The 18,734-nt window shown below is 51.4% G+C and overlaps 1 protein-coding gene across 5 annotated transcripts in view; it reads right to left on the bottom strand.

Annotated features, from left to right (window-relative positions):
• Nucleotides 1–18,734, bottom strand: part of ITGA3 (integrin subunit alpha 3) — a 33,404-nt gene that overhangs the window by 1,825 nt on the left and 12,845 nt on the right. For all 5 annotated transcript variants that reach the window (XM_032279956.1, XM_032279957.1, XM_032279958.1 and 2 more), the window contains 20 exons: nt 17,836–18,085; nt 14,933–15,019; nt 14,336–14,543; nt 13,693–13,889; nt 11,929–12,017; nt 11,655–11,791; nt 11,402–11,488; nt 10,430–10,497; nt 10,221–10,357; nt 9,493–9,642; nt 9,291–9,388; nt 8,878–9,025; nt 8,548–8,616; nt 7,892–7,971; nt 7,733–7,810; nt 7,085–7,187; nt 6,753–6,935; nt 6,442–6,564; nt 5,636–5,749; nt 4,687–4,785 (listed from right to left, as the gene is read on the bottom strand). In XM_032279956.1, the coding sequence (XP_032135847.1) occupies nt 4,687–4,785; nt 5,636–5,749; nt 6,442–6,564; nt 6,753–6,935; nt 7,085–7,187; nt 7,733–7,810; nt 7,892–7,971; nt 8,548–8,616; nt 8,878–9,025; nt 9,291–9,388; nt 9,493–9,642; nt 10,221–10,357; nt 10,430–10,497; nt 11,402–11,488; nt 11,655–11,791; nt 11,929–12,017; nt 13,693–13,889; nt 14,336–14,543; nt 14,933–15,019; nt 17,836–18,085 (2,505 nt within the window). The remainder of the gene's footprint in view (nt 1–4,686; nt 4,786–5,635; nt 5,750–6,441; nt 6,565–6,752; nt 6,936–7,084; nt 7,188–7,732; nt 7,811–7,891; nt 7,972–8,547; nt 8,617–8,877; nt 9,026–9,290; nt 9,389–9,492; nt 9,643–10,220; nt 10,358–10,429; nt 10,498–11,401; nt 11,489–11,654; nt 11,792–11,928; nt 12,018–13,692; nt 13,890–14,335; nt 14,544–14,932; nt 15,020–17,835; nt 18,086–18,734) is intronic.

Below are 18,734 nucleotides of genomic sequence, written 5' to 3'. Positions count from 1 at the left end.
GGTGGGCCTGTGACTTGGGTACCAGCTCCATCCCTGACGAGCTGTGTGACCATGGACAATTGCACCCCTCTGAATCTCATGCTTTCTGCTTTCTGATGGGGGGGATCATAATGCCTATCGCACAGAATAGCAGAACGGCCAAAAGCAGGGGTTCTGGAGCCAACTACCTGGGTTCCAACCCAGCTTTGCTATTCACTAGCTGTGTGGTCTTGGCAAGGTACTTAACCTCTCTGTTGTTCATCTGTAAAATGGGAATAATACCTATCTCATAGGTTGCTGGGGAGAATTAAGTATGTTTAATATAAGAAAACTGCTTAGAGCAACACCTGCCACACAGCAAGCACTCCATAAATATTCACAAAAAAAACACAAAGAAGTCATAGTATATAGTCCCTTTTTTTTTTTTTTTTTTTTTGGAGATGGAGTCTCGCTCTGTCACCCAGGTTGGAGTGCAATGGCATGATCTCTGTTCACTACAACCTCTGCCTCCTGGGCTCAAGTGATTCTGCTGCCTCAGCCTCCCGAGTAGCTAGGATTACAGGCATGTACCACCATGCCCAGCTAATTTTCTATTTTTTAGTAGACGGGGTTCTCCATGCTGGCCAGACTGGTCTTGAACTCCCGACCTCAGCCTCCCAAAGTGCTGGGATTACAGGCATGAGCCACTGCGCTTGGTCAATAGTCCCATTAGTTTTCTTCCCCTACAATGGAGATAAATATGGATGTGTGTGTATATGAGTTTTGCTTTTTTGGGTTTTTTGAAACGAGAGTTTTTCTCAGTCACCTAGGCTGGAGTGCAGTGGCGAGATCTCAGCTTACTGCAACACTGCCTCCTAGGTTCAAGCAATTCTCCTACCGCAGCCTTCTAAGTAGCTAGAATTACAGGGATGCACCACCATGCCCGGCTAATTTTCGTATTTTTAGTAGAGATGGGGTTTCACCATATTGGCCAGGCTGGTCTTTAACTGCTAACCTCAGGTGATCCACCTGTCTTGGCCTTCCAAAGTGCTGGGATTACAGATGTGAGCCACTGTGCCCAGCCGTGTTTTTTCTGACTATACATGATTTTCACTTCTTTTAAAATTATTTTGATGATCTTTTAAAAAATACAGATGATATAAAGAAAACTAAACGTTCCCAGTAATATATATACATGCATATATATACATACGTATATTTTCGAGATGGAGTTCCTTTCTGTTGCCCAGGCTGGAATGCAGTGGCACAATTTCGGCTCACTGCAACCTCCACCTCCTGGGCTCAAGCAATTCTCCTGCCTCAGCCTCCTGAGTAGCTAAGATCACAGGTGCTCAGCACCACACCCGGCTAATTTTTGTATTTTTACTAGAGATGGGCGTTTCAGCATGTTGACCAGGCCGGTCTTGAACTCCCAACCTCAAGTCATCTACCCACCTCGGCCTTCCAAAGTGCTAGGATTACAGTCGTGAGCCACCATGCCCAGCTGGTTCCCAGTAATTTTAATCTCTAGAAATTACTATCTCTGTAATCTCTGGTAAATCGCTTTCCCTGTTTTTAAATATGGGATATTAATATGGTCTACATAAATGGGGTCATGCCACATACACTCTTCAGCAACCCGTTTCTTTTCAAGACAGGGTCTCACTGTGTTGCTCAGCCTTGAGTGCAGTGACACAAACATGTCACTGGAGACCACCTCCTGGGCTCAAGCAATTCTCCTGCCTCAGCCTCCAGTGTAGCTGGGACCATGTGCCACCACATCCAGATAATTTCTTGATTTTTTTTTTTTTTTTTTTGTAAAGATGAGTCTCACTTTTTGCCCAGGATAGCCTCAAACTCCTAAGCTCAATCAATCCTCCTACCTCGGCCTCCCAAAGTATTAGGATTATAGGCATGAGCCACCATGCCCAGCCAGCAACCTTTCCGTGTCAATTGATAAAGATCAACTTAATTTCTCCTGAGGACTGCACAGTCATTGAAGGAAATGTACTATAATTTATTGACCCAATCTCCTACTGAAAGGCTTTTAGATTGTTTCCAATTTTCTGCCATTATAAATAATTCTTGAAATCCCCGTACATTTATCTTTGTACGCTTGTCCTATTGGCTCCTTACAATATTCTCATGTGCTGGATCTAAGGAAATGGGCACTCTAAATTTTAATACATATTGAAAACTTCATCTCCTAAAAGAATCTACCAATTTATCTTCCAAATCAATTGCATTTCCCTCCGCCTCATCGGCATTAGACAGCATTATAATTTATTTATTTTTTTTTTTTGAGACAGAGTTTTACTCTATCGCCCAGGCTGGAGTGCAGTGGCGCACGATCTAGGCTCACTACAATATCCATCTCCTAGGTTTAAGGAATTCTCCTGCCTCGGTCTCCTCAGTAGCTAGGATTACAGGCATTTACCACCACGTCCAGCTAATTTTTGCTATGTTGTCCAGGCTAGTCTCAGACTGACCTCAAATGATCCGCCCACCTTGGCCTCCCAAAGTGCTGGGATTATAGATGTGAGCCACTGCACCTGGCCAGCATTATTCTTTTTTTAATAGTGCTGGCAAGAAAAATCTTGTTGCTATGATTTCTATTTTTTTATGAGTAAGATGAACATTTGTATTTCACCCTATGTATACTGCCTATTAATATCCTTCATATATTAAAAAATACATATCAATATTTTGTCATATATGCTGTCAACATTTTTTAAAAGCAGTATATCATTTGCCCTTTTAGTTTTTGTTTATGTTTTGTAACAAGGTCTCACTCTGTCACCCAGGCTGGAGTGCAGTGGCACAATCACAGCTCACTGCAGCCTCAGCCTCCTGGGCTCAAGCGATTCTTCTGCCTTAGCCTCCCAAGTAGCTGGGACTACAGGTGTGCACCACCGCACCCAGCTAATTTTTGTATTTATCTGTAGAGATAAGGCTGGGCTCAAGCAGTCTGTCTGCCTCAGTCTCCAAAGTTCTGGGATTACAAGCGGGAGCCACCAGGCTCAGTTCCTTTTAGTTTCTTTACTCTTTTCCTGTGTACAGATTTAAATGTTCACAGTCTAATTTATCACGTTTTTTCTTTGTGACTTCCGGCTTTATAACTCACTCTTCCCATAATTAAAGATTACTGTTAAAATCCTATATTATGTTCTGGCATATTCATTTTAATTGCTACATTTAAATATTGAATCTGGCTCTATTTACGGTGTGAGGTAGAGGTTTGTCTTTATTTTCCAAATGTGTTCTCCTAACACTACTTAATAATCTACCTTTCTCCACAGATTAAAAAGGTCATCTGTCTCATAAAGTTCCATTTTGTTCCACTGATCTTTCTGGCTCTTCTTCCACCTCTTCTACACTACATTAATTTATCTTAGGAAATGTACAATAACGTATATAACCAACCCTGCATTTGGCTCCCTATACGTATCTCCCACATATCTTCACTTACATCCTTTTCACAACGAATTATTAGCAATTTTATCATATGTATTCTTCTAGATGCAACTCAGAATCAAGTTTGGGAACTTCTTTTTCAAGTTTCCTGAATCCTACTGAGACGCATAACTTGGGTGGGAAGATCTGACAACTTGATAATATTGACTTTTTTCTAGCCATTTTCTTGCACATTTCTTGTTATATTTATTCCTAGTATTCCTAGATGCTCTGTCACTTTTCTGATGAATTTGCATGGGATCTTTGCAACTATATGATTGGTTATTGCTAGCATGTAGGAACTCGAGGGGGGTTGGGTATTTTGATCTTGTTTTGACCTCTTGGACTTCCTGAATTCTCTTATTGGGTCTAGTAGGTTTTTGGGCCAGGTGTGGTAGCTAATACCTGTAATCTCAGTGCTTTGGGAGGCTGAGGTGGGAGGACTACTTGAGACCAGGAGTTTAAGACCAGCCTGAGCAACACAGTGAGACTTCATCTCTACTAAAAATAAAAAATTAGCTGGGCATCGTGGCACATGGCTGTTGTCTCAGCTACTCAGGAGGCTGAGGTGGGAGGCTTTCTTGAGCCCAGGAGCTCAGGGCTGCAGCGAGCTATGATCACACCACTGCATTCCAGCTGGGGCAACAGAGTGACACCCTGTCTCTGAAGCAAAATAAAATAAAATAATAGCTTTTCATGGCTTCTTTTTTCTGTCATGTAGACGAGGACATCGTCTGCCAATACTGAACAGGTTCTCATAGCTGAACCTCCATTCTGCCTTGTTATCCTGCCTTTCTCTCTCTATATATATATTGCCTGTGGCCAGAAGCTCACGTGTCCATGGTGGATGTGACAATGGTGAGATAATCAGGAGGCCCATGTTCCAGCCCCTGACAAGCTGTGCCACTTTGGGGAGGCCACTCACATCCCTCTAGGCCTCAGTTTCTCAGCCATAAAACAGAGAGGTGATCCCAGCCCTACTCTTCATGAAGACACTGTGCAGATCACAGAAGCGAATACAGTGCCTCTCAGCCCGGGTTGCACATTAGCATCACTTGGGGGACTTTAAACACAGCAATACGGGAATCCACTCCCAGGGACTTGAGTTTAATTGCTCTGGGTGCGGTCCAGACACCAGAACTCCTCCCGATGACTCTTATCGTGCTGCCAAGATTGAGAACCACAGGGCTGAAGCGTGTCAATGTGCTCTTAAAAGATGTCTGGCTCTCCCAAGCTCTGGCTGGAGACTGCTGTCCTAGTGAACATGTCACTCACCCACGTGGTCTTGTTCTCCATGTTGATGGTGGGGACGCTGGTTCGGAGGAACAGGGTAGCCCCGCCATTTACCCGGACTCGGTCAAAGTCTCTGTAATCCTGGATGGGGAGGGGGTGGGTCAAGACACTCCTCTGAGCCTCCCTTCGACCCTAAGCACCCCTGCCCCATCACCCACCCACCATGCAGCATCCTTAAACAGCACCCCAAAGGATCTGTCAGCCAGGCCTCCCCTCCACACACAAATGCACATCATTCATTTATTTGTTCATTCATTTGTGCGTCAGGTCCTGTGCTGGATGCTGGGGACAGCCGAGACAATGAAGGTCATGGTCTAGGTCAGGCCCGTGGGCTGAATCTGGCCCAGCACCTGCTTTTGTGAATGAAGTGTTTTTGGCACACAGCCACGCCCATTCATTTGTATGGCTGTTTTTGTGCTGCAGTGGCAGAACTGAGTAGTGGCAACAGAAACTCTATGGCCTGCAAAGTTGAAGATTTCTAATCTAGTCACACAGAGAAAAAGTTTGGTCTACATGGCATGAGAAAGTTGGCACGTGAGTCATTGCAACCCAGAGTCAAGTGTGATAAAGGCACATGTGGCTTCTGAGAAAGTTAGGTGGGTGTCCTTTAGAAGAGAGGTCATTTTCAGCTGGAAGAGCCAGAAAAGACCTCACTGATGGGAAGCATCTGACAGAGACCTTGAAAACCAAGTAGGAGTTTACATGCCGAGATGACAGAGGGGAAGCGGGCATTCCAGGGTGAAGGAATAGCCTGGGGAAAGGCACAGAGGTGGGAAGTAATGGATACATAATGGACACGGGAGAGGTCATTTTGGCTGGAGACAAACACGTGCACAACCATGCAGCCCAGCTCTCACACGCAGCCCTGTTACGACCCTGGTCCTCCCCGCCGGGATGGGTGGTGGGGAGACCTTCAGACCCAGGCACTGACCTCGATGAAGGTGCTGTTCCACACTCGTGCCTTCACGGTCACGTTGGTGACAATGGGGGCATCAGGGATGGGGCACTCCAGCCACACACAGCGGGCACGGCCAGTGGCACAGGTCTGAGGAGGCAGGGAACGCAAGACGTGACACGGTCTGGGCCTCCAGATTCCTCACGCTGTGCTCCTTACCTGCCGCCCTCCCAGGCTTTGTTTCACCTCTGGGTGACCCGAAGGGGCCTGACATCCTTTCACTCACGCACACGCCCCCCACCTCACAGTTATGCTTTTCAGACACATTCTTTGGGCAAAGCTCATATAATGCCAGACAGATGGATACCATGGAATCTGGCCCCTGCTCATGTAAACAGGGCCCAACCTCCTACACCCACTTCCCTGCCGGCTCCCTGCCCCTGGGACCCCACTCCCCACTCTCTACCCAGCTGGGCTTCAACCTCCTTGCCAGGCCAGCTTTCTTCTCCCTACCCGCAGAGGGCACGCACACCACCCACAATGCCCTGCCCCACACTGCCTCCTGCCGCCAAGGCTCTGAGCAGCTCTATCATCCCCAGCAGGCTGGGGCTCCTTAGCCAGGGTCTCCTCCTTTGGTCCCTTGTCTTCGATGCTTCCCCATCAGAGCAAAGCACCCTCCGAGGGCAGGAGGTGAGGCTCCCTGCTGTGTGTGGAGGCTCCCAAGGGCAGGGGCCTCATCACCTCATCACACTGAGGTCTCCCTTGCTTTGTGTGCCCCTGGTGCCCAGGCACCCTGTGATGGGGTGGATGCAGTCCCTTCCAATCCCACCCCGGCCACTCACCAGCACAGTCTCAGACTTGGCTTTTTTGGCAGCAGCCAGAGTGACAGGTGGGGGGCCCTGGCCTCCCCCTGGATCCAGCTGTCGTCGCCTGCGCTGTGGGGATGATGGCCTGTCCCCAGGGTCCTGGAAAGGAAAGAGGAGATTTGCTGGCAGGGCAGAGGAAGAATTGGGAGAAGGGTTGCCAGAGGGGAAAGGGGGGAAGAGACAGGTTGCCAAAGGGATATGAGGGGAGGGAGGGAAAGACACTGGCCCCTTCTGCCCTGCAGCATGCAAATGAGATGCAAATCAAATATCCCTGATGGTGTCCTTACAGAAAGGGTGAGGTTGAGAGGGTTGACGAGGTCTCCAGGTGGTTGGCAGGGCCAGGACCCATTGCCATGGACCGTGATCTCCGTGGGGTACAGCAGCCACTTGCCATTGCTGACTTCATAGGGCCACTCCAGACCTAGGACCAGGGTCCCCAGGCCCACCAGCCCCTCCCCCATTGGGCCCACCTGTGGGCACAAGATGTGTCATGGTCATTCTCTCCTGGAAAACCACCTCCATCTTACCAACCCCCAACCCTCCCACCTTCAGACCTCAGAAAAAATAAAAACCATCCTTCCTATGAGTCCCCAGCCCAGGACCCCAGAGAGCCCCTTACCTGGAATTCATACTTGAGGGGGCTTCCCACATCCTCCACAGTTTTCATGCCAGACTCGCCCATCACTGTCCCCCCAAAGAAGCTTTGTAGCCGGTGATTTACCCTAAGGGTAAGAAGGATGCTGGAGTCATGGGGGACAGGAGACCAGAGCCCTGGCAGAAGGGGTGGGCATGAAAGCTGGTTAACTACAGCCCCTCCGACATCAGGCACCTCAATAGAAACCCCAGCTCTGCCATTTACCAGCTGTATGGACTCAAGCAAGCTATTTATCCTCCCTGAGTCTCGGTCTCCTCATCTGTAAAATGGACTTAATTATGGCTGTTGTACCATAGGGCTGCTGTGAGAATTCATTGAGACGATGGATATAAAACCCTTAACACAATGAGCTCTTATAAAATGGGAGGGACAACACCTTAGCCCCCAGCTTGCTGATTCCTCCACTTCTGCCTGCTTAGAGGGGGAATAATCATAGTAACAATAATAACAGTGACTGGTGTTGTTAAGGAAAGGATGACCCAGGGGAGGTAGAGGCCTGAGGACACTGGGTCAAGAGAGGTGTCAGAGGAGCTTGGAAGGTACCTTGGGGATAGGGAACCCCTAGCTCAGGCACAGCAGGCTCGGGGAGAGGGTATGGAGAGTGGTACCCACATGCTGAGCGAGGTCTGGAGTGTATAGTCCACCAGCAGAGTCAGGGTCATGGGCTGCAGGTTGTCCTGGTGACTTGACCTTGGAAGGAAATGCAGGGGGTAGGAAGGTGATCCAGGATACCTCAGCCCTGACCCAGACTGGCTTCTCAAGGTCACTCACGTGGAGAGCTGCAGCTGCACCTGAAGCTCCCTTGTGTGCAGGGTCACCCCAGTGACCTCAAAGGCGATGAGCAGCTCCATCTGCCAAAAGAGTCAGGGAGGCAGAGATGGGGCCTGGCGGGGATGATATCATGGGGAAGGAGGGCTCCTGCACACTATTCTAGTTGGCTTTCTGGCCTTCTCCTCCTCCTCCTCCTCCTGTTCTGGGTGAGGGGTCTCCACCTCCCTATCTCACTTCTGTCTCTCTTTCCCCTTTTCCTCCGTGGGGGTCGCAGCTCTGCTACTTTTGAGCTACGCAGCCTTGAGCAGGTCACTGAAACTTTCTAAGTGTGTGTTTCCTCTTCTGTAAAAGAGCATCTACCTCCGCAGAAGGCTGTGAGAATGATATCAAAGAAGCACCGTGCTGGGCTCAGGGGCCGGCGCACAGCTGATGCTTGGTAAAACTAGTTTCCTCCCCCTCACCTGTTCTAGCTTTCTGCACAGCTCCCTAGCAGCCCCATTTGTCTTAGTTTCTGGGCCTCTTCTCACCCTCTAGTGGGTCTCCCCTCCCTCACTGTGGCTCTCCACTTCGAGGGAGCCCGGGAAGCAGGCAGGCAGAAGCTAGAAGGACAAGGAGTTCATCAGAGGGGACCCAGGGAGGGTGTGGCCAGTGCTCACCCTCTGGTTCCGTTTGAAGGGGTTCCCCAGCTCACAAAAGATGGTCTCATTATCTTGGCAGGCCCCAGGCTGAGGAAAGAAGGAGAATAATTAGGTCACGGTCGGGTCAAAGTAGGGCTTGTCCTCCCTCCTCCGTGGTGCAGGGTAAGAAGCCCTAGAGCTTGAGAACCGGGTTCTCCAAGCAGCAAAGACGCTAAGGCCCCGGAGGAGGCCCAGACCAGAGGAGCGGGGCACGTGGCAGATGACAACACCTGCACAGGACATGCATATGGGGATGCAAAGCCGCGGTGGAGCCCTGCTTGGGCTCTGAGCCGGCCGGCGGGCACTCACGGGGCGCACTGAGGACAGCAGCAGGGCGGGAGGCACCACCAGGGTGAGCAGCGCCTCGTGGGCATCCTCCCCGACGCGATCCGAAGTCCGAGGGTTCGTCACGTTGATGCTCAGGAGCAGTTTCCGGACGTCTCTGCTATACTGGAGCCTGAGAGCAGGAGGCCAGGACTCAGCCAAAGCCCCGCCCCCAGGGCCCTCCAAGATCAACTAGGCCCCGCCCCTGGGGTCTCCTAGGTGAGAAAAGCCCCTTCTCAAGACAGCCAGACCTCACCCTCTAGTCTTACCTGGAGAAGAAAGCCCCTTTTCTGATGATCCCATCTGTCCCGCTAAAGCCCCGCCCCTCGGGCTTGCCTTGGCATGAGGCTCCGCCCCCACCCTGCCAGTCAAGGAAGCCCCGCCCCACCCTTGGCCACCTGCTCAGCTTCCGCAGCTGCTCCGACACGAAGGCTGCCCGCATCTGCAAGTTACTCTCACACTTGTTGTCAGGCCCGCACTCCTTCTGGAACTGGATCTGGGGGTGGCCGGAGGTGTGAGGGTCACACCACACCCAGTGCCTTCTTGCCCCACCGCCCTCCTGGTCCCTGGTCTTCCAGTCCAGGCCCCGGCCCCACCCACCTCAGTGTGGTTCTCCAGAGACTGTGCCTCGTTGAGGATGGGGTAGGCGTCCAGGGACCGCAGCCCCAGTCGAGGGCGATCGGGCATCCGCAAAGGTAAAGAGTAGTTCATGGAGATGATGATGGGCCGGAGTTTGTCACGGAGGTTGTCCTGGGGAGAGAGGGTGAGCTGAGCCCCGCCCTGCACTGCTCCCTGCCCCAGCTGATTCCTCACACCACCCTGAACCACAGAGAAGAGCTGGGGGCCCCTCCACCCTGAAAACCTTACAGGCTGAACTCCCTCTAGTCGGATCGCCATATTGCAACTTCCTACCCTCCTGACCCTTCAAGAGGAAAGACAGTGCTTCTCCTTCTCAAAGGTCCCTTCACCTCCTCATCCACAGGGCCCCCAGGCTGAGCTCCTTCTACCCTGATGTCCCAGAGAGGGACTGAGCTTACCCCCACTCAGGGACCCCTTTTCCCAGAGATGGGCTGAGCCATGAGCTCCCATACCCCTCACTTTTCTTGGAGGTAATAAGCCCTTTGACGCCATCCCCACCCCAAGGGTCTCCATCTTTCCTCATGTGTGGGCGCTGTGCACTGTACCCCTAAAGACCGATAGCCTTCCAAACCAATATCCCCAACATGTCTCTGGGGAGACCCGTGTCCCTCACTCTTGATCTAGGGGGACACTGGTCACCTCCTCCAGGAGCCCAGGAGCCCTCATCCTGCCCCTTGCTCCTCCCTCACCATCAGGAGCAGGTCCAGCTTCTGGCAGCGCATCTCCGGCATAGAGAAGAAGCCATGGAAGACCGCGGACTCACTGCCGGCAAAATGGAGCCGGGGCGGGCGGCGGTCCCTGTCAGCCTCCAGAGTGTAGGCCAGGGCTACAGGTAGACAGAGTGGTCAGCAAGGGGCCAGAGAAGTGTACCCCTTTCACCCTGCACACCAGCACTCACTGATGTTTCGCCTGTAGTTGGGGTTTCCAGCACTCTGGTTGTAGGCAAAGCATAGCTCCACTTGCACACTGTTGGAGGGATGTACAGGAGGGCCGGGTCACAGGGGGACACACACATCCAGGCCCTAGCTCTCGCCTCTGTACTGGGCAAAAGGAAACCAAGGCCCTTCTGGAGAGAGGCAGGGACAAAACTGGAGAGTCCACAAAGTGGGTCTGTGGTGCCCCTGGCCCCTTCCCTTCCACTTCCCTTAGAGCCAAAGAAAATAGGGTTAGAGGTCACCAATGGGGAAACTGAGGCCCAGGGCCCAGAAGGACTTGTCTGAGTCCAGTCCGGAACCCAGGCAGCAATCTCCAGTCCAGATCCTGCGTCACTCACCCCGTTTCCCTGCTCTGTCTGCCTTTGCCTTCTGATCCAAAATCCTCATTCACATAAAGACCTCGAAGTTATCACCATCAGTACTGTCACTTTCTTAGCAACTAACATGTTTTGAGCACTTAGGGTATATGCAGTGCTGTGCTAAGGACTTTTTGTATATTATCTCATTTAATTATCACAGCCCTGTGAATTGGTTATTATCAATTCTGTTTTACAAGCAAGAAATCTGAGCCTCAGAGGGATTAATAATTTGCCCGAGGAGACTCTCCTCCATATCCATCCACTTAAATGCGTCCCTTTTCCCCTTCCTCTGGGACTTCGCTCCCCAGAGCCTACCCCTGCACTGGCATAGCTGGGATTTGAATCAGGCAGTCCAGAGCTCCCACTTTGAACCACTATACTCTACTGACCCCCAATTCATCCATTACCTCTTCCAAGGAATTTTGCTTTTTAATGAGGTTGGGTAGAGAGGGCAAATGCTGGCCCCAAGAATCAAATTTCTAAAGGTGGGATGACAGGAGGCCAGGGGAGGGGTTTGGGAGCTGCGGCCCCTCCTGGCCTGCTGGAATGAGGAGTAGGTGGGCAGCGCAATCTCACCAGGAGGTGGGTGTGCAAACTGCAGGGTCCAGCACAGCTGGCCTGGCCACTAAGGTCTTGTAGACGATGTTGATGACGGGCCGGGCCCTGCAGAGACAACAGAGCCAGACAGATATCAGTGCCTCCTGCCTGCTCAGGCCAGAGTTGGGGCCCAGGCTTCCAAGGAGCTGAAGCAAACATGGACAGAGATGAGACTCTGTGCAGACAGAGATGAAGAAGAGAACAACCCCTGTTCACTGGCCTCCTGGCTCACCGCAGCAGCACAATGCGGTCTGACAGGCTTCCCACTAGAAGGTCTGGATAGAAGTTCTCGTCCACATCCATCTGCCCACTGAGGGAGTAGCCGAAGGTGGCCAAGCCAGGCAGTCCCAGCTTCTCTCCGTGGATTACCTGGGGGCAGGGGAAAGTGGTGGGGACGGGCTCTGGGGAGCAGGGCCCAAGGGGCTGCAGGGAAGGGGTAGGTGAAGGAAAGCAAGGAAGGCCCATCTCAGCTGGTGGGGGCAGCAGACCCATCTCCGTCTCTGTACCTGCTGGGGCTGTCTGAGGAGCCCCTGGGAGCTACTGTGGTAGATGTACACTTTGCCCAAGCCTTCAAACGGGGCTCCTACGGCAATATCTGCAGAAGACAGGCAGGACAAGGTCACCCAGGTACTCTGGGCCCCACATCTCCCTAACTCTGTGCTCCAGGCCATAGAGCCAAGAACAGAATTGATCTTACCCTGATGGGCAGCGCTCAGAGCATCAGGGACAGGGCAGAGCTCTGCAGCTCAGGATGAAGACTGGGACCATCTGGAACCCAGCTTCCTCCTATCAGGGGTGGGAAAGTAGCTTCAGGAGATGGAGGTGACTTGGTATCTCTACCAGGTACTTGTCAAGCATTTAGAGAGAGAGAGAGAGAGAGAGAGAGAGAGAGAGAGAGTGTGTGTGTGTGTGTGTGTGTGTGTGTAGACAGCGTCTCGCTCTGTCACCCAGGTTGGAGTGCAGTGGCATGGTCACAGCTCACTGCAGCCTCAACTTGCCGGACTCAAGCGATCCTCCCACCTCAGCCTCCCAAGTAGCTGGGACAGCATACACTACCATGCCCAGCTATTCATTTCATTTCATTTTCATGAGAGAGCTGTGGGGTGGGTACTATTGTCCTCCACTTTATAGATGAGGATACACTCCAAAAACCAAGAGCTTCACAACTAATGAGTGTAGAGAAGAGGAAACCAGCCCAGGTCTGTCTCACTCCAGGGGCTGGGACTTGAACTACAGTGGACTTTACTGAAAGCGTCAAGGCTTTTAAAATCCTAATCATGATCTCCACAAGCAATCTCCACAAATAAACCCCAAGTATTTGGTTATCTTCTAAAGCTGAACTCTTTCCAGTTTGCAGCTTCTGATCGGATAAGGCCTAAGGAATTAGCAAGCCAAGCTTGTTAGAAAGGCCTGTAAAGGAAGCGGAAGCAGGTCCCAGGCAGAAACCAAATGACTTCCACAGTGCACAGTTGGCCTCTGTTGACTGAACTTTCTGGCACCGATTTTGGCTCTTCAGAGGCTCCTTTGCCTTCCTCTTGGTTCTCAGCTATGTCCTGGGAAACTCAGGCTGTCAGAGAAGTGACTTTCAGATAAGCCAGGTGCCCCTGTGGCACTGACTCCAGCCCTGGGTCTGCCCCTGTCCCTGATACCCCAGGTCTGATTGGTCCCCAAGTCCTGCAGAATACTTATGAGAACCCCTATGTCCAGGGCTCCCACCTGATACTACATTCTTGATCTCAACTCCCCTAGCCTTGCTCCACCCTTGCACTCGCTCATCCCATACTTCTTCCAGAATCATCCTTCAAGGTACAAAGTGATTTCATCACTTCCCTGCTCTAAAACTTTCTCTGGATGCCCCACCACCCCACCACCACCATTACCCAAATATAAATCCCTAAGATACTCCGCCTGGCTTTCAGAGCATCCACCCCACCCCACTCCCTCTCCAGTCTCCTCTCTGGTGGGAACACTCCACACCCGCTAGATTTGGGCACACCACGCCAGTTTCCATGCCCGTGTTGTGCCTCATCAGTACTCTACTGTGCACCATCAGCCCAGGCTTGGCTGCACAGCAGCATGCGAGCTCCTCCAGGAGGCCCACCGAGCTTGCTTCTGCTGCTCCCTCTGCACATCTGCACGTCCTGTCTCTAGTACTGCTGCGAGCTCCCCAGGTGTGGCCCCATCTTGCCTCATTTGCAGGCCCTGTCAAGCCTGGTATGCAGCTGGCGCTCAGTCAGTAGGGGGACTGGGGGAGGGGTGCTGGCTCATACCCTGAAATCCATCCTGGTTGATGTCACCAATGCTGGCCATGGAGAAGCCGAAAGCAGAGCCACTGGGGCCATGAAGAAGGAGGGAGGGGTGGGCAGGGAAGGAGGTTCCCGCCTGGTTCATGAAGACATAGACGGCACCCCCCACCTCCTCTTTCCTCTCAAAGTAGTGGGGGGCGCCCACCAGAAGGTCCTGCCACCTGCACAGGAGAGGAGAGGGAAATGGGAGTGTGAGGTCGGCCTCCAATATGCAGCGTAGTTCTTGTTTAGGTGTGACTGTGCCAGGGCACAGCGCTCTGCAAATGGCTCTTCTGGCCATAGGTCATGGGTGGGAAGGACATGGAAATGCCAACATGACCCACCAAATAGGAGACATATGTCATGGAGAAGCCATGCAGGCACATCACACCTAAACAACCCACACCCCCGGAGCCATACAAACAACAAGCAGAAACAAGCAAATGCTTGGGTCACACAAACGCCATATGTAAACGCCCAGACTCCCATACAGCCTGATGGCAAACCCCTGCAAACAACATGCAAACAGACACACAATGGCAAATCCTCCACTCCCCTGACCTGGCTTAGGTAAGCCTTCCCCACCCGTCGCTCTCCCTGGCCCCAGAGGATGTCCCTGGATTCTTACCCATCATTGTTCAGGTCTGCTAGGGCAATGGCGCTGCCAAAATAGGCGCCCACCTGTGAGCCCTCCAGCACCTGCCTCCTCCGCAGGTCTCCACCAGCTTCCCGGCTCAGCAAGAAGACTGCGCCCATATGTCGGTGCCGTGGGGCACCTGTCACAATAGTGATATCTGTGGGGTGCAGGATGGCGCTGCCTACCTGCACCGTGTACCCTGGGATAGAGGGAAGATATTGAACCAAAGGCCCAGTCAGTTTTGTCCCTTTCTACTCTGGACCATCTCCCCATCCCTTCCGCTGACCCCCACCATGATGTTCTATCCCACTCTTCTAAGTACGGCAAGTAGGTAGACTCCAGGTGGCCAGTAGCCACGCCCCATCCCAGCTCGGTTCCTGCCTGGACACTGGACTGTGAGCACCCTGAAGGCAGGAACTTCACATCTTGAGAGCTTGGAACAGGGCCTGGCATACAGGTGCTGGTTAATCCTTGTGCGCTACTTTAACTAAATGCCATTAGTCACAACTGCACTCTGGCCTCACCTTTCCAGCAGGGACTAAGCCCCCACCCCTTTATCACCCGATGGGCTACCACAACTGTACTCACCAATATAGAGGTTTCCTTGGTCCTCTGGGTCCTTGTAACTATACTCAGATAAGTCCCAGTCCTTACGCTGAATCATGTAGCTGTTTCCTTCACGGGGATTCAGGGAGGGAGAGTAGGGGAGTATAAGTCACCACCGCTTTCCTCTGCCATGTCCAGCCCACCCCCACCCCCAAATAAGGATAATAATAGCCCCTTATATTTGTGAGCACTTTGCCATTTGTAAATCACATGTTCTTTAACAATTCTTTTTTCTTTTTCTTGAAATGGAGTTTTGCTCTTGTCACCCAGACTGGAGTGCAATGGTGCCATCTTGGCTCACTGCAACCTCCACTCACTGGATTCAAGCGATTCTCCTGCCTCAGCCTCCCAAGTAGCTGGGATTACAGGCATGTGCCACCACATCTGGCTAATTTTTGTATTTTTAGTAGAGACAGGATTTCACCATGTGGGTCAGGCTGGTCTCGAACTCCTGGCCTCAAGTGATCCATCTGCCTCGGCCTCCCAAAGTGCTGGGATTACAGGCATGAGCCACCACACCCAGCCTATTTTAACAATTCTTTGAGGTGAAATTATGACACCCATTTTGCAGATGAGAAAAGTGAGTCTCGGGAGGGAAGCTGACTTGCTCATAGTCCCATGGGAAGCGGATGTAGAGTCATTGCTAGAACCTAATCACCCAGGCTCCCGGATATTAAACGCTAGATGGCTTTCCCCACTCTCTAGACGCTGAGGTCAGACTCCACATCATCATCTCCTTCTGGTCCTGACCCCAAACTCGGGCTGCCTAGCTGGCCACTGCACCCAGGGCTGCTGCCGGAGGGTGTCTGTGACCCTGCCAAGGTGCCACATGACCAGGGGGTGGGAGGCAGGACCGGAAGAGGGGGTGGAGGCCTCAGCCTTTGGTAAGCCCAGAGCTGTAACTATGCCTGGGGCTACAGGTTGGTCAAGAGGAGGAGATTCAAGGCTCCTCTGCCTGCTGATTCTGTAACAAAGGTTCAGTAAGGGAGGAGGGGCCACTATTCCTACAACCTGTGTGATGAAGGGAGGCAAAGAGATGGAGGGAGTGTAAGCTGACAGACACCCCTGTGAGACCATGTGTAGTGCGGTCTTTTACAAGCATGGTCTTTTACAAGAAAATACTCTGCAGCCCCTACAATGATGGTCCTATATATATCAACATGAAAAAGTGCCCATGACTTTTGATAAGTGAAAGAGAGAAAGTAGCGATATTTATTTAGGTTTTTGAGACAAGGTCTTGCTCTGCTGCCCAGGATGGAGGACAGTAGCACAATCACAGCTCACTGCAGCCTCAAACTCCTGGGCCCAAGCAATCCTCCCACCTTAGCCTCCTAAGTAGCTGGGACCACAGGAGTGTGCCACCATGCCTGGCTAATTTTTAAATTCTTTGTAGAGACAGGGTCTCCCTACATTGCCTCGGCTAGTCTTGAACTCCTGAGCTCAAGTGATCCTCCCACTTCAGTTTCCCAAAGTCTTGGGATTACAGGTATGAGCCACTGCACCTGGCGATACCTATATATTCTAAAATAAATCTAGAAGGACCCGTATAACATTGAGGAACAGAAAGATGGGTGGGGGAAGAACACTTTTCCACTTTGTTTTACCAAGTCCTACTGTACTGTGTAGTAGTTGTACCACGAACATGTTTTATTTTTTAAATTAGTCTGTAAATGGTTAAACTGAAGTCAGGTGGACCTGTATTCTAGTCCAGGACCTGTATTCTATCCATAAGTTTGTTGGCCTTGGGCAACAAACTTCTCTTAGTTTTTGTTTTTGTAAAATGGATATAATATTACTTGCCTCGTAAGAGTATTTTTTTTTCTTTTTTTTTTTTTTGAGACAGGGTCTCATTCTGTCACCAGGTACTAGGCTGGAGTGCAGTGGCATAGTCTCGGCTCACTGTAACCTCCGCCTCCCGGGTTCAAGCAATTCTCCTGCCTCAGCGTCCCGAGTAGCTGGGACTACAGGCTTATGCCACCACACCCAGCTAATGTTTGTATATTTAGTAGAGACAGGGTTTCACCATGTTGGCCAGGATGGTCTTGATCTCTTGACCTCGTGATCCGCCCGCCTCGGCCTCCCAAAGTGCTGGGATTACAGGCTTGAGCCACCACACCCAGCCAAGAGTATTTTAAGAATGATTGAGGCTAGGCATGGTGACTCACGCTCATAATCCCAGCACTTTGGGAAGCTGAGGAAGGTGGATTGCTTAAGCCCAGGAGTTCGAGACTAGCCTGAGCAACTTGGTGAAACCCCATCTCTACAAAAAATACAGAAATTAGCTGGGCGTAGTGGCACATGCCTGTAGTCCTAGCTACTCAAGAAGCTGAGGTGGGAGGATCACCTGAGCCTGGGGAGGTCAAGGCTACAGTGAGCCATGAGTATGTCACTGCACTCCAGCCTGGGCAACACAGTGAGACCCTATGCTGAAAAAAGAAAAAAAGGCCAGGTACAGTGGCTCATCCCTGTAATCCCAGCACTTTGGGAGGGCGAGGCAGGTGGATCATGAGGTCAGGAGTTCAAGACCAGCCTGGCCAATATAGTGAAACCCCATCTCTACTAAAAATACAAAATTTAGCCAGGTGTGGTGGTGAGCACCTGTAGTCCCAGCTACTCAGGAGGCTGAGGTTGCAGTGAGCCGAGATAGTGCCACTGCATTCCAGCCTGGGTGAAAGAGCGAGACTGTTTCAAAAAAAGAAAGAAAGAAAGAAAAAAAGATTAACTGACATAATATGTGTAAGGCCCCTGGCACATAGTAAGTGCTTTAAAACAGTAGGAGTCATGGTGGTTGCTGATGCTGGCATGAGGTCCTGTCTCTAGCGTGGATGGCCGAGGCGGGTGGTCTCTCCTTTTCCTTCCTTCCCACATAGCCCCATGGTCCCTACCTTTCCAGTTGTAGGCACCAGGGGCACCGAAGTACACAGTGTTCTGGGTGAAGCCGCCGCTGGTGCCCAGCTGGCACATGCCCGTCTCCAGGTAGTCAGTGTTGCTGTTGCACATCTCGTTGTGGTAGGTCTGCCAGTCATCGCTGGGGTCCAGCTGTAGGTCATTGCCTCGCACAAAGCACTTCCCCACCATGCGCCGCTGGTCTTCTGACCCCGACCACAGCACCTGCGTGTAGCGGTGGGCACAGACCTGGGGACCCCCCCAACACAGGCAGCCTTAGTCAGGCCTGGGGACCCAGGTCAGCTGTCTCTTTTACCCTGTAAGCCTCTGGCTTTGCCGAACGGGAGTCAGAGATCTCCTGACTCTTCCTTCTTCTCCCAGTGATACTTAAACCTGCATCTCCTTTCCAGAATTCAGATATCTGCTCTGAGGGTCAGGGACACTTTTTGGAAAGCTGTAAAGTATGGATTTGAGAGTGGCTTCGAGATCTCAGCAAAGGGAAAGCAGGGCAGGATGAGACTGTGGGGTTCAGGCTCTTGGTCTAGAAGGAGTTAGCAACAGAGAGATTAAGAAACTTGCTTCTCTGCCATCTCCACATGACCTGTCCTCTTAATGAAAGGACCATTATTAAAATGATAATTACAATGACAGTAATCATAATAGCAGCAGCTAACACTTCCTGAGTGCTTCCTATATGTCAGGCACAATTCTAAGCTCCTCCCATGTTAAGTGTTAAGCCTGCTAGTGACCCTATGGCATAGGAATGATTACTTTTCCCACTTTAGATAAACTGAGGCACAGAGAGCTCAGTTACCTGCCTAAGATCTCACATCTAGAGAGAGGCAGAGAATATTCAAACCAAGGCTGTCTGCTTCCAAAATCTGAGCTCTTTAGCTCG

Source organism: Sapajus apella, unplaced genomic scaffold (assembly GCF_009761245.1).
Source record: "Sapajus apella isolate SASKATOON/1434 unplaced genomic scaffold, GSC_monkey_1.0 scaffold12, whole genome shotgun sequence".
Classification (NCBI taxonomy): Eukaryota; Metazoa; Chordata; class Mammalia; order Primates; family Cebidae; genus Sapajus; species Sapajus apella.
This window is presented reverse-complemented; position numbering and strand designations above follow the sequence as displayed.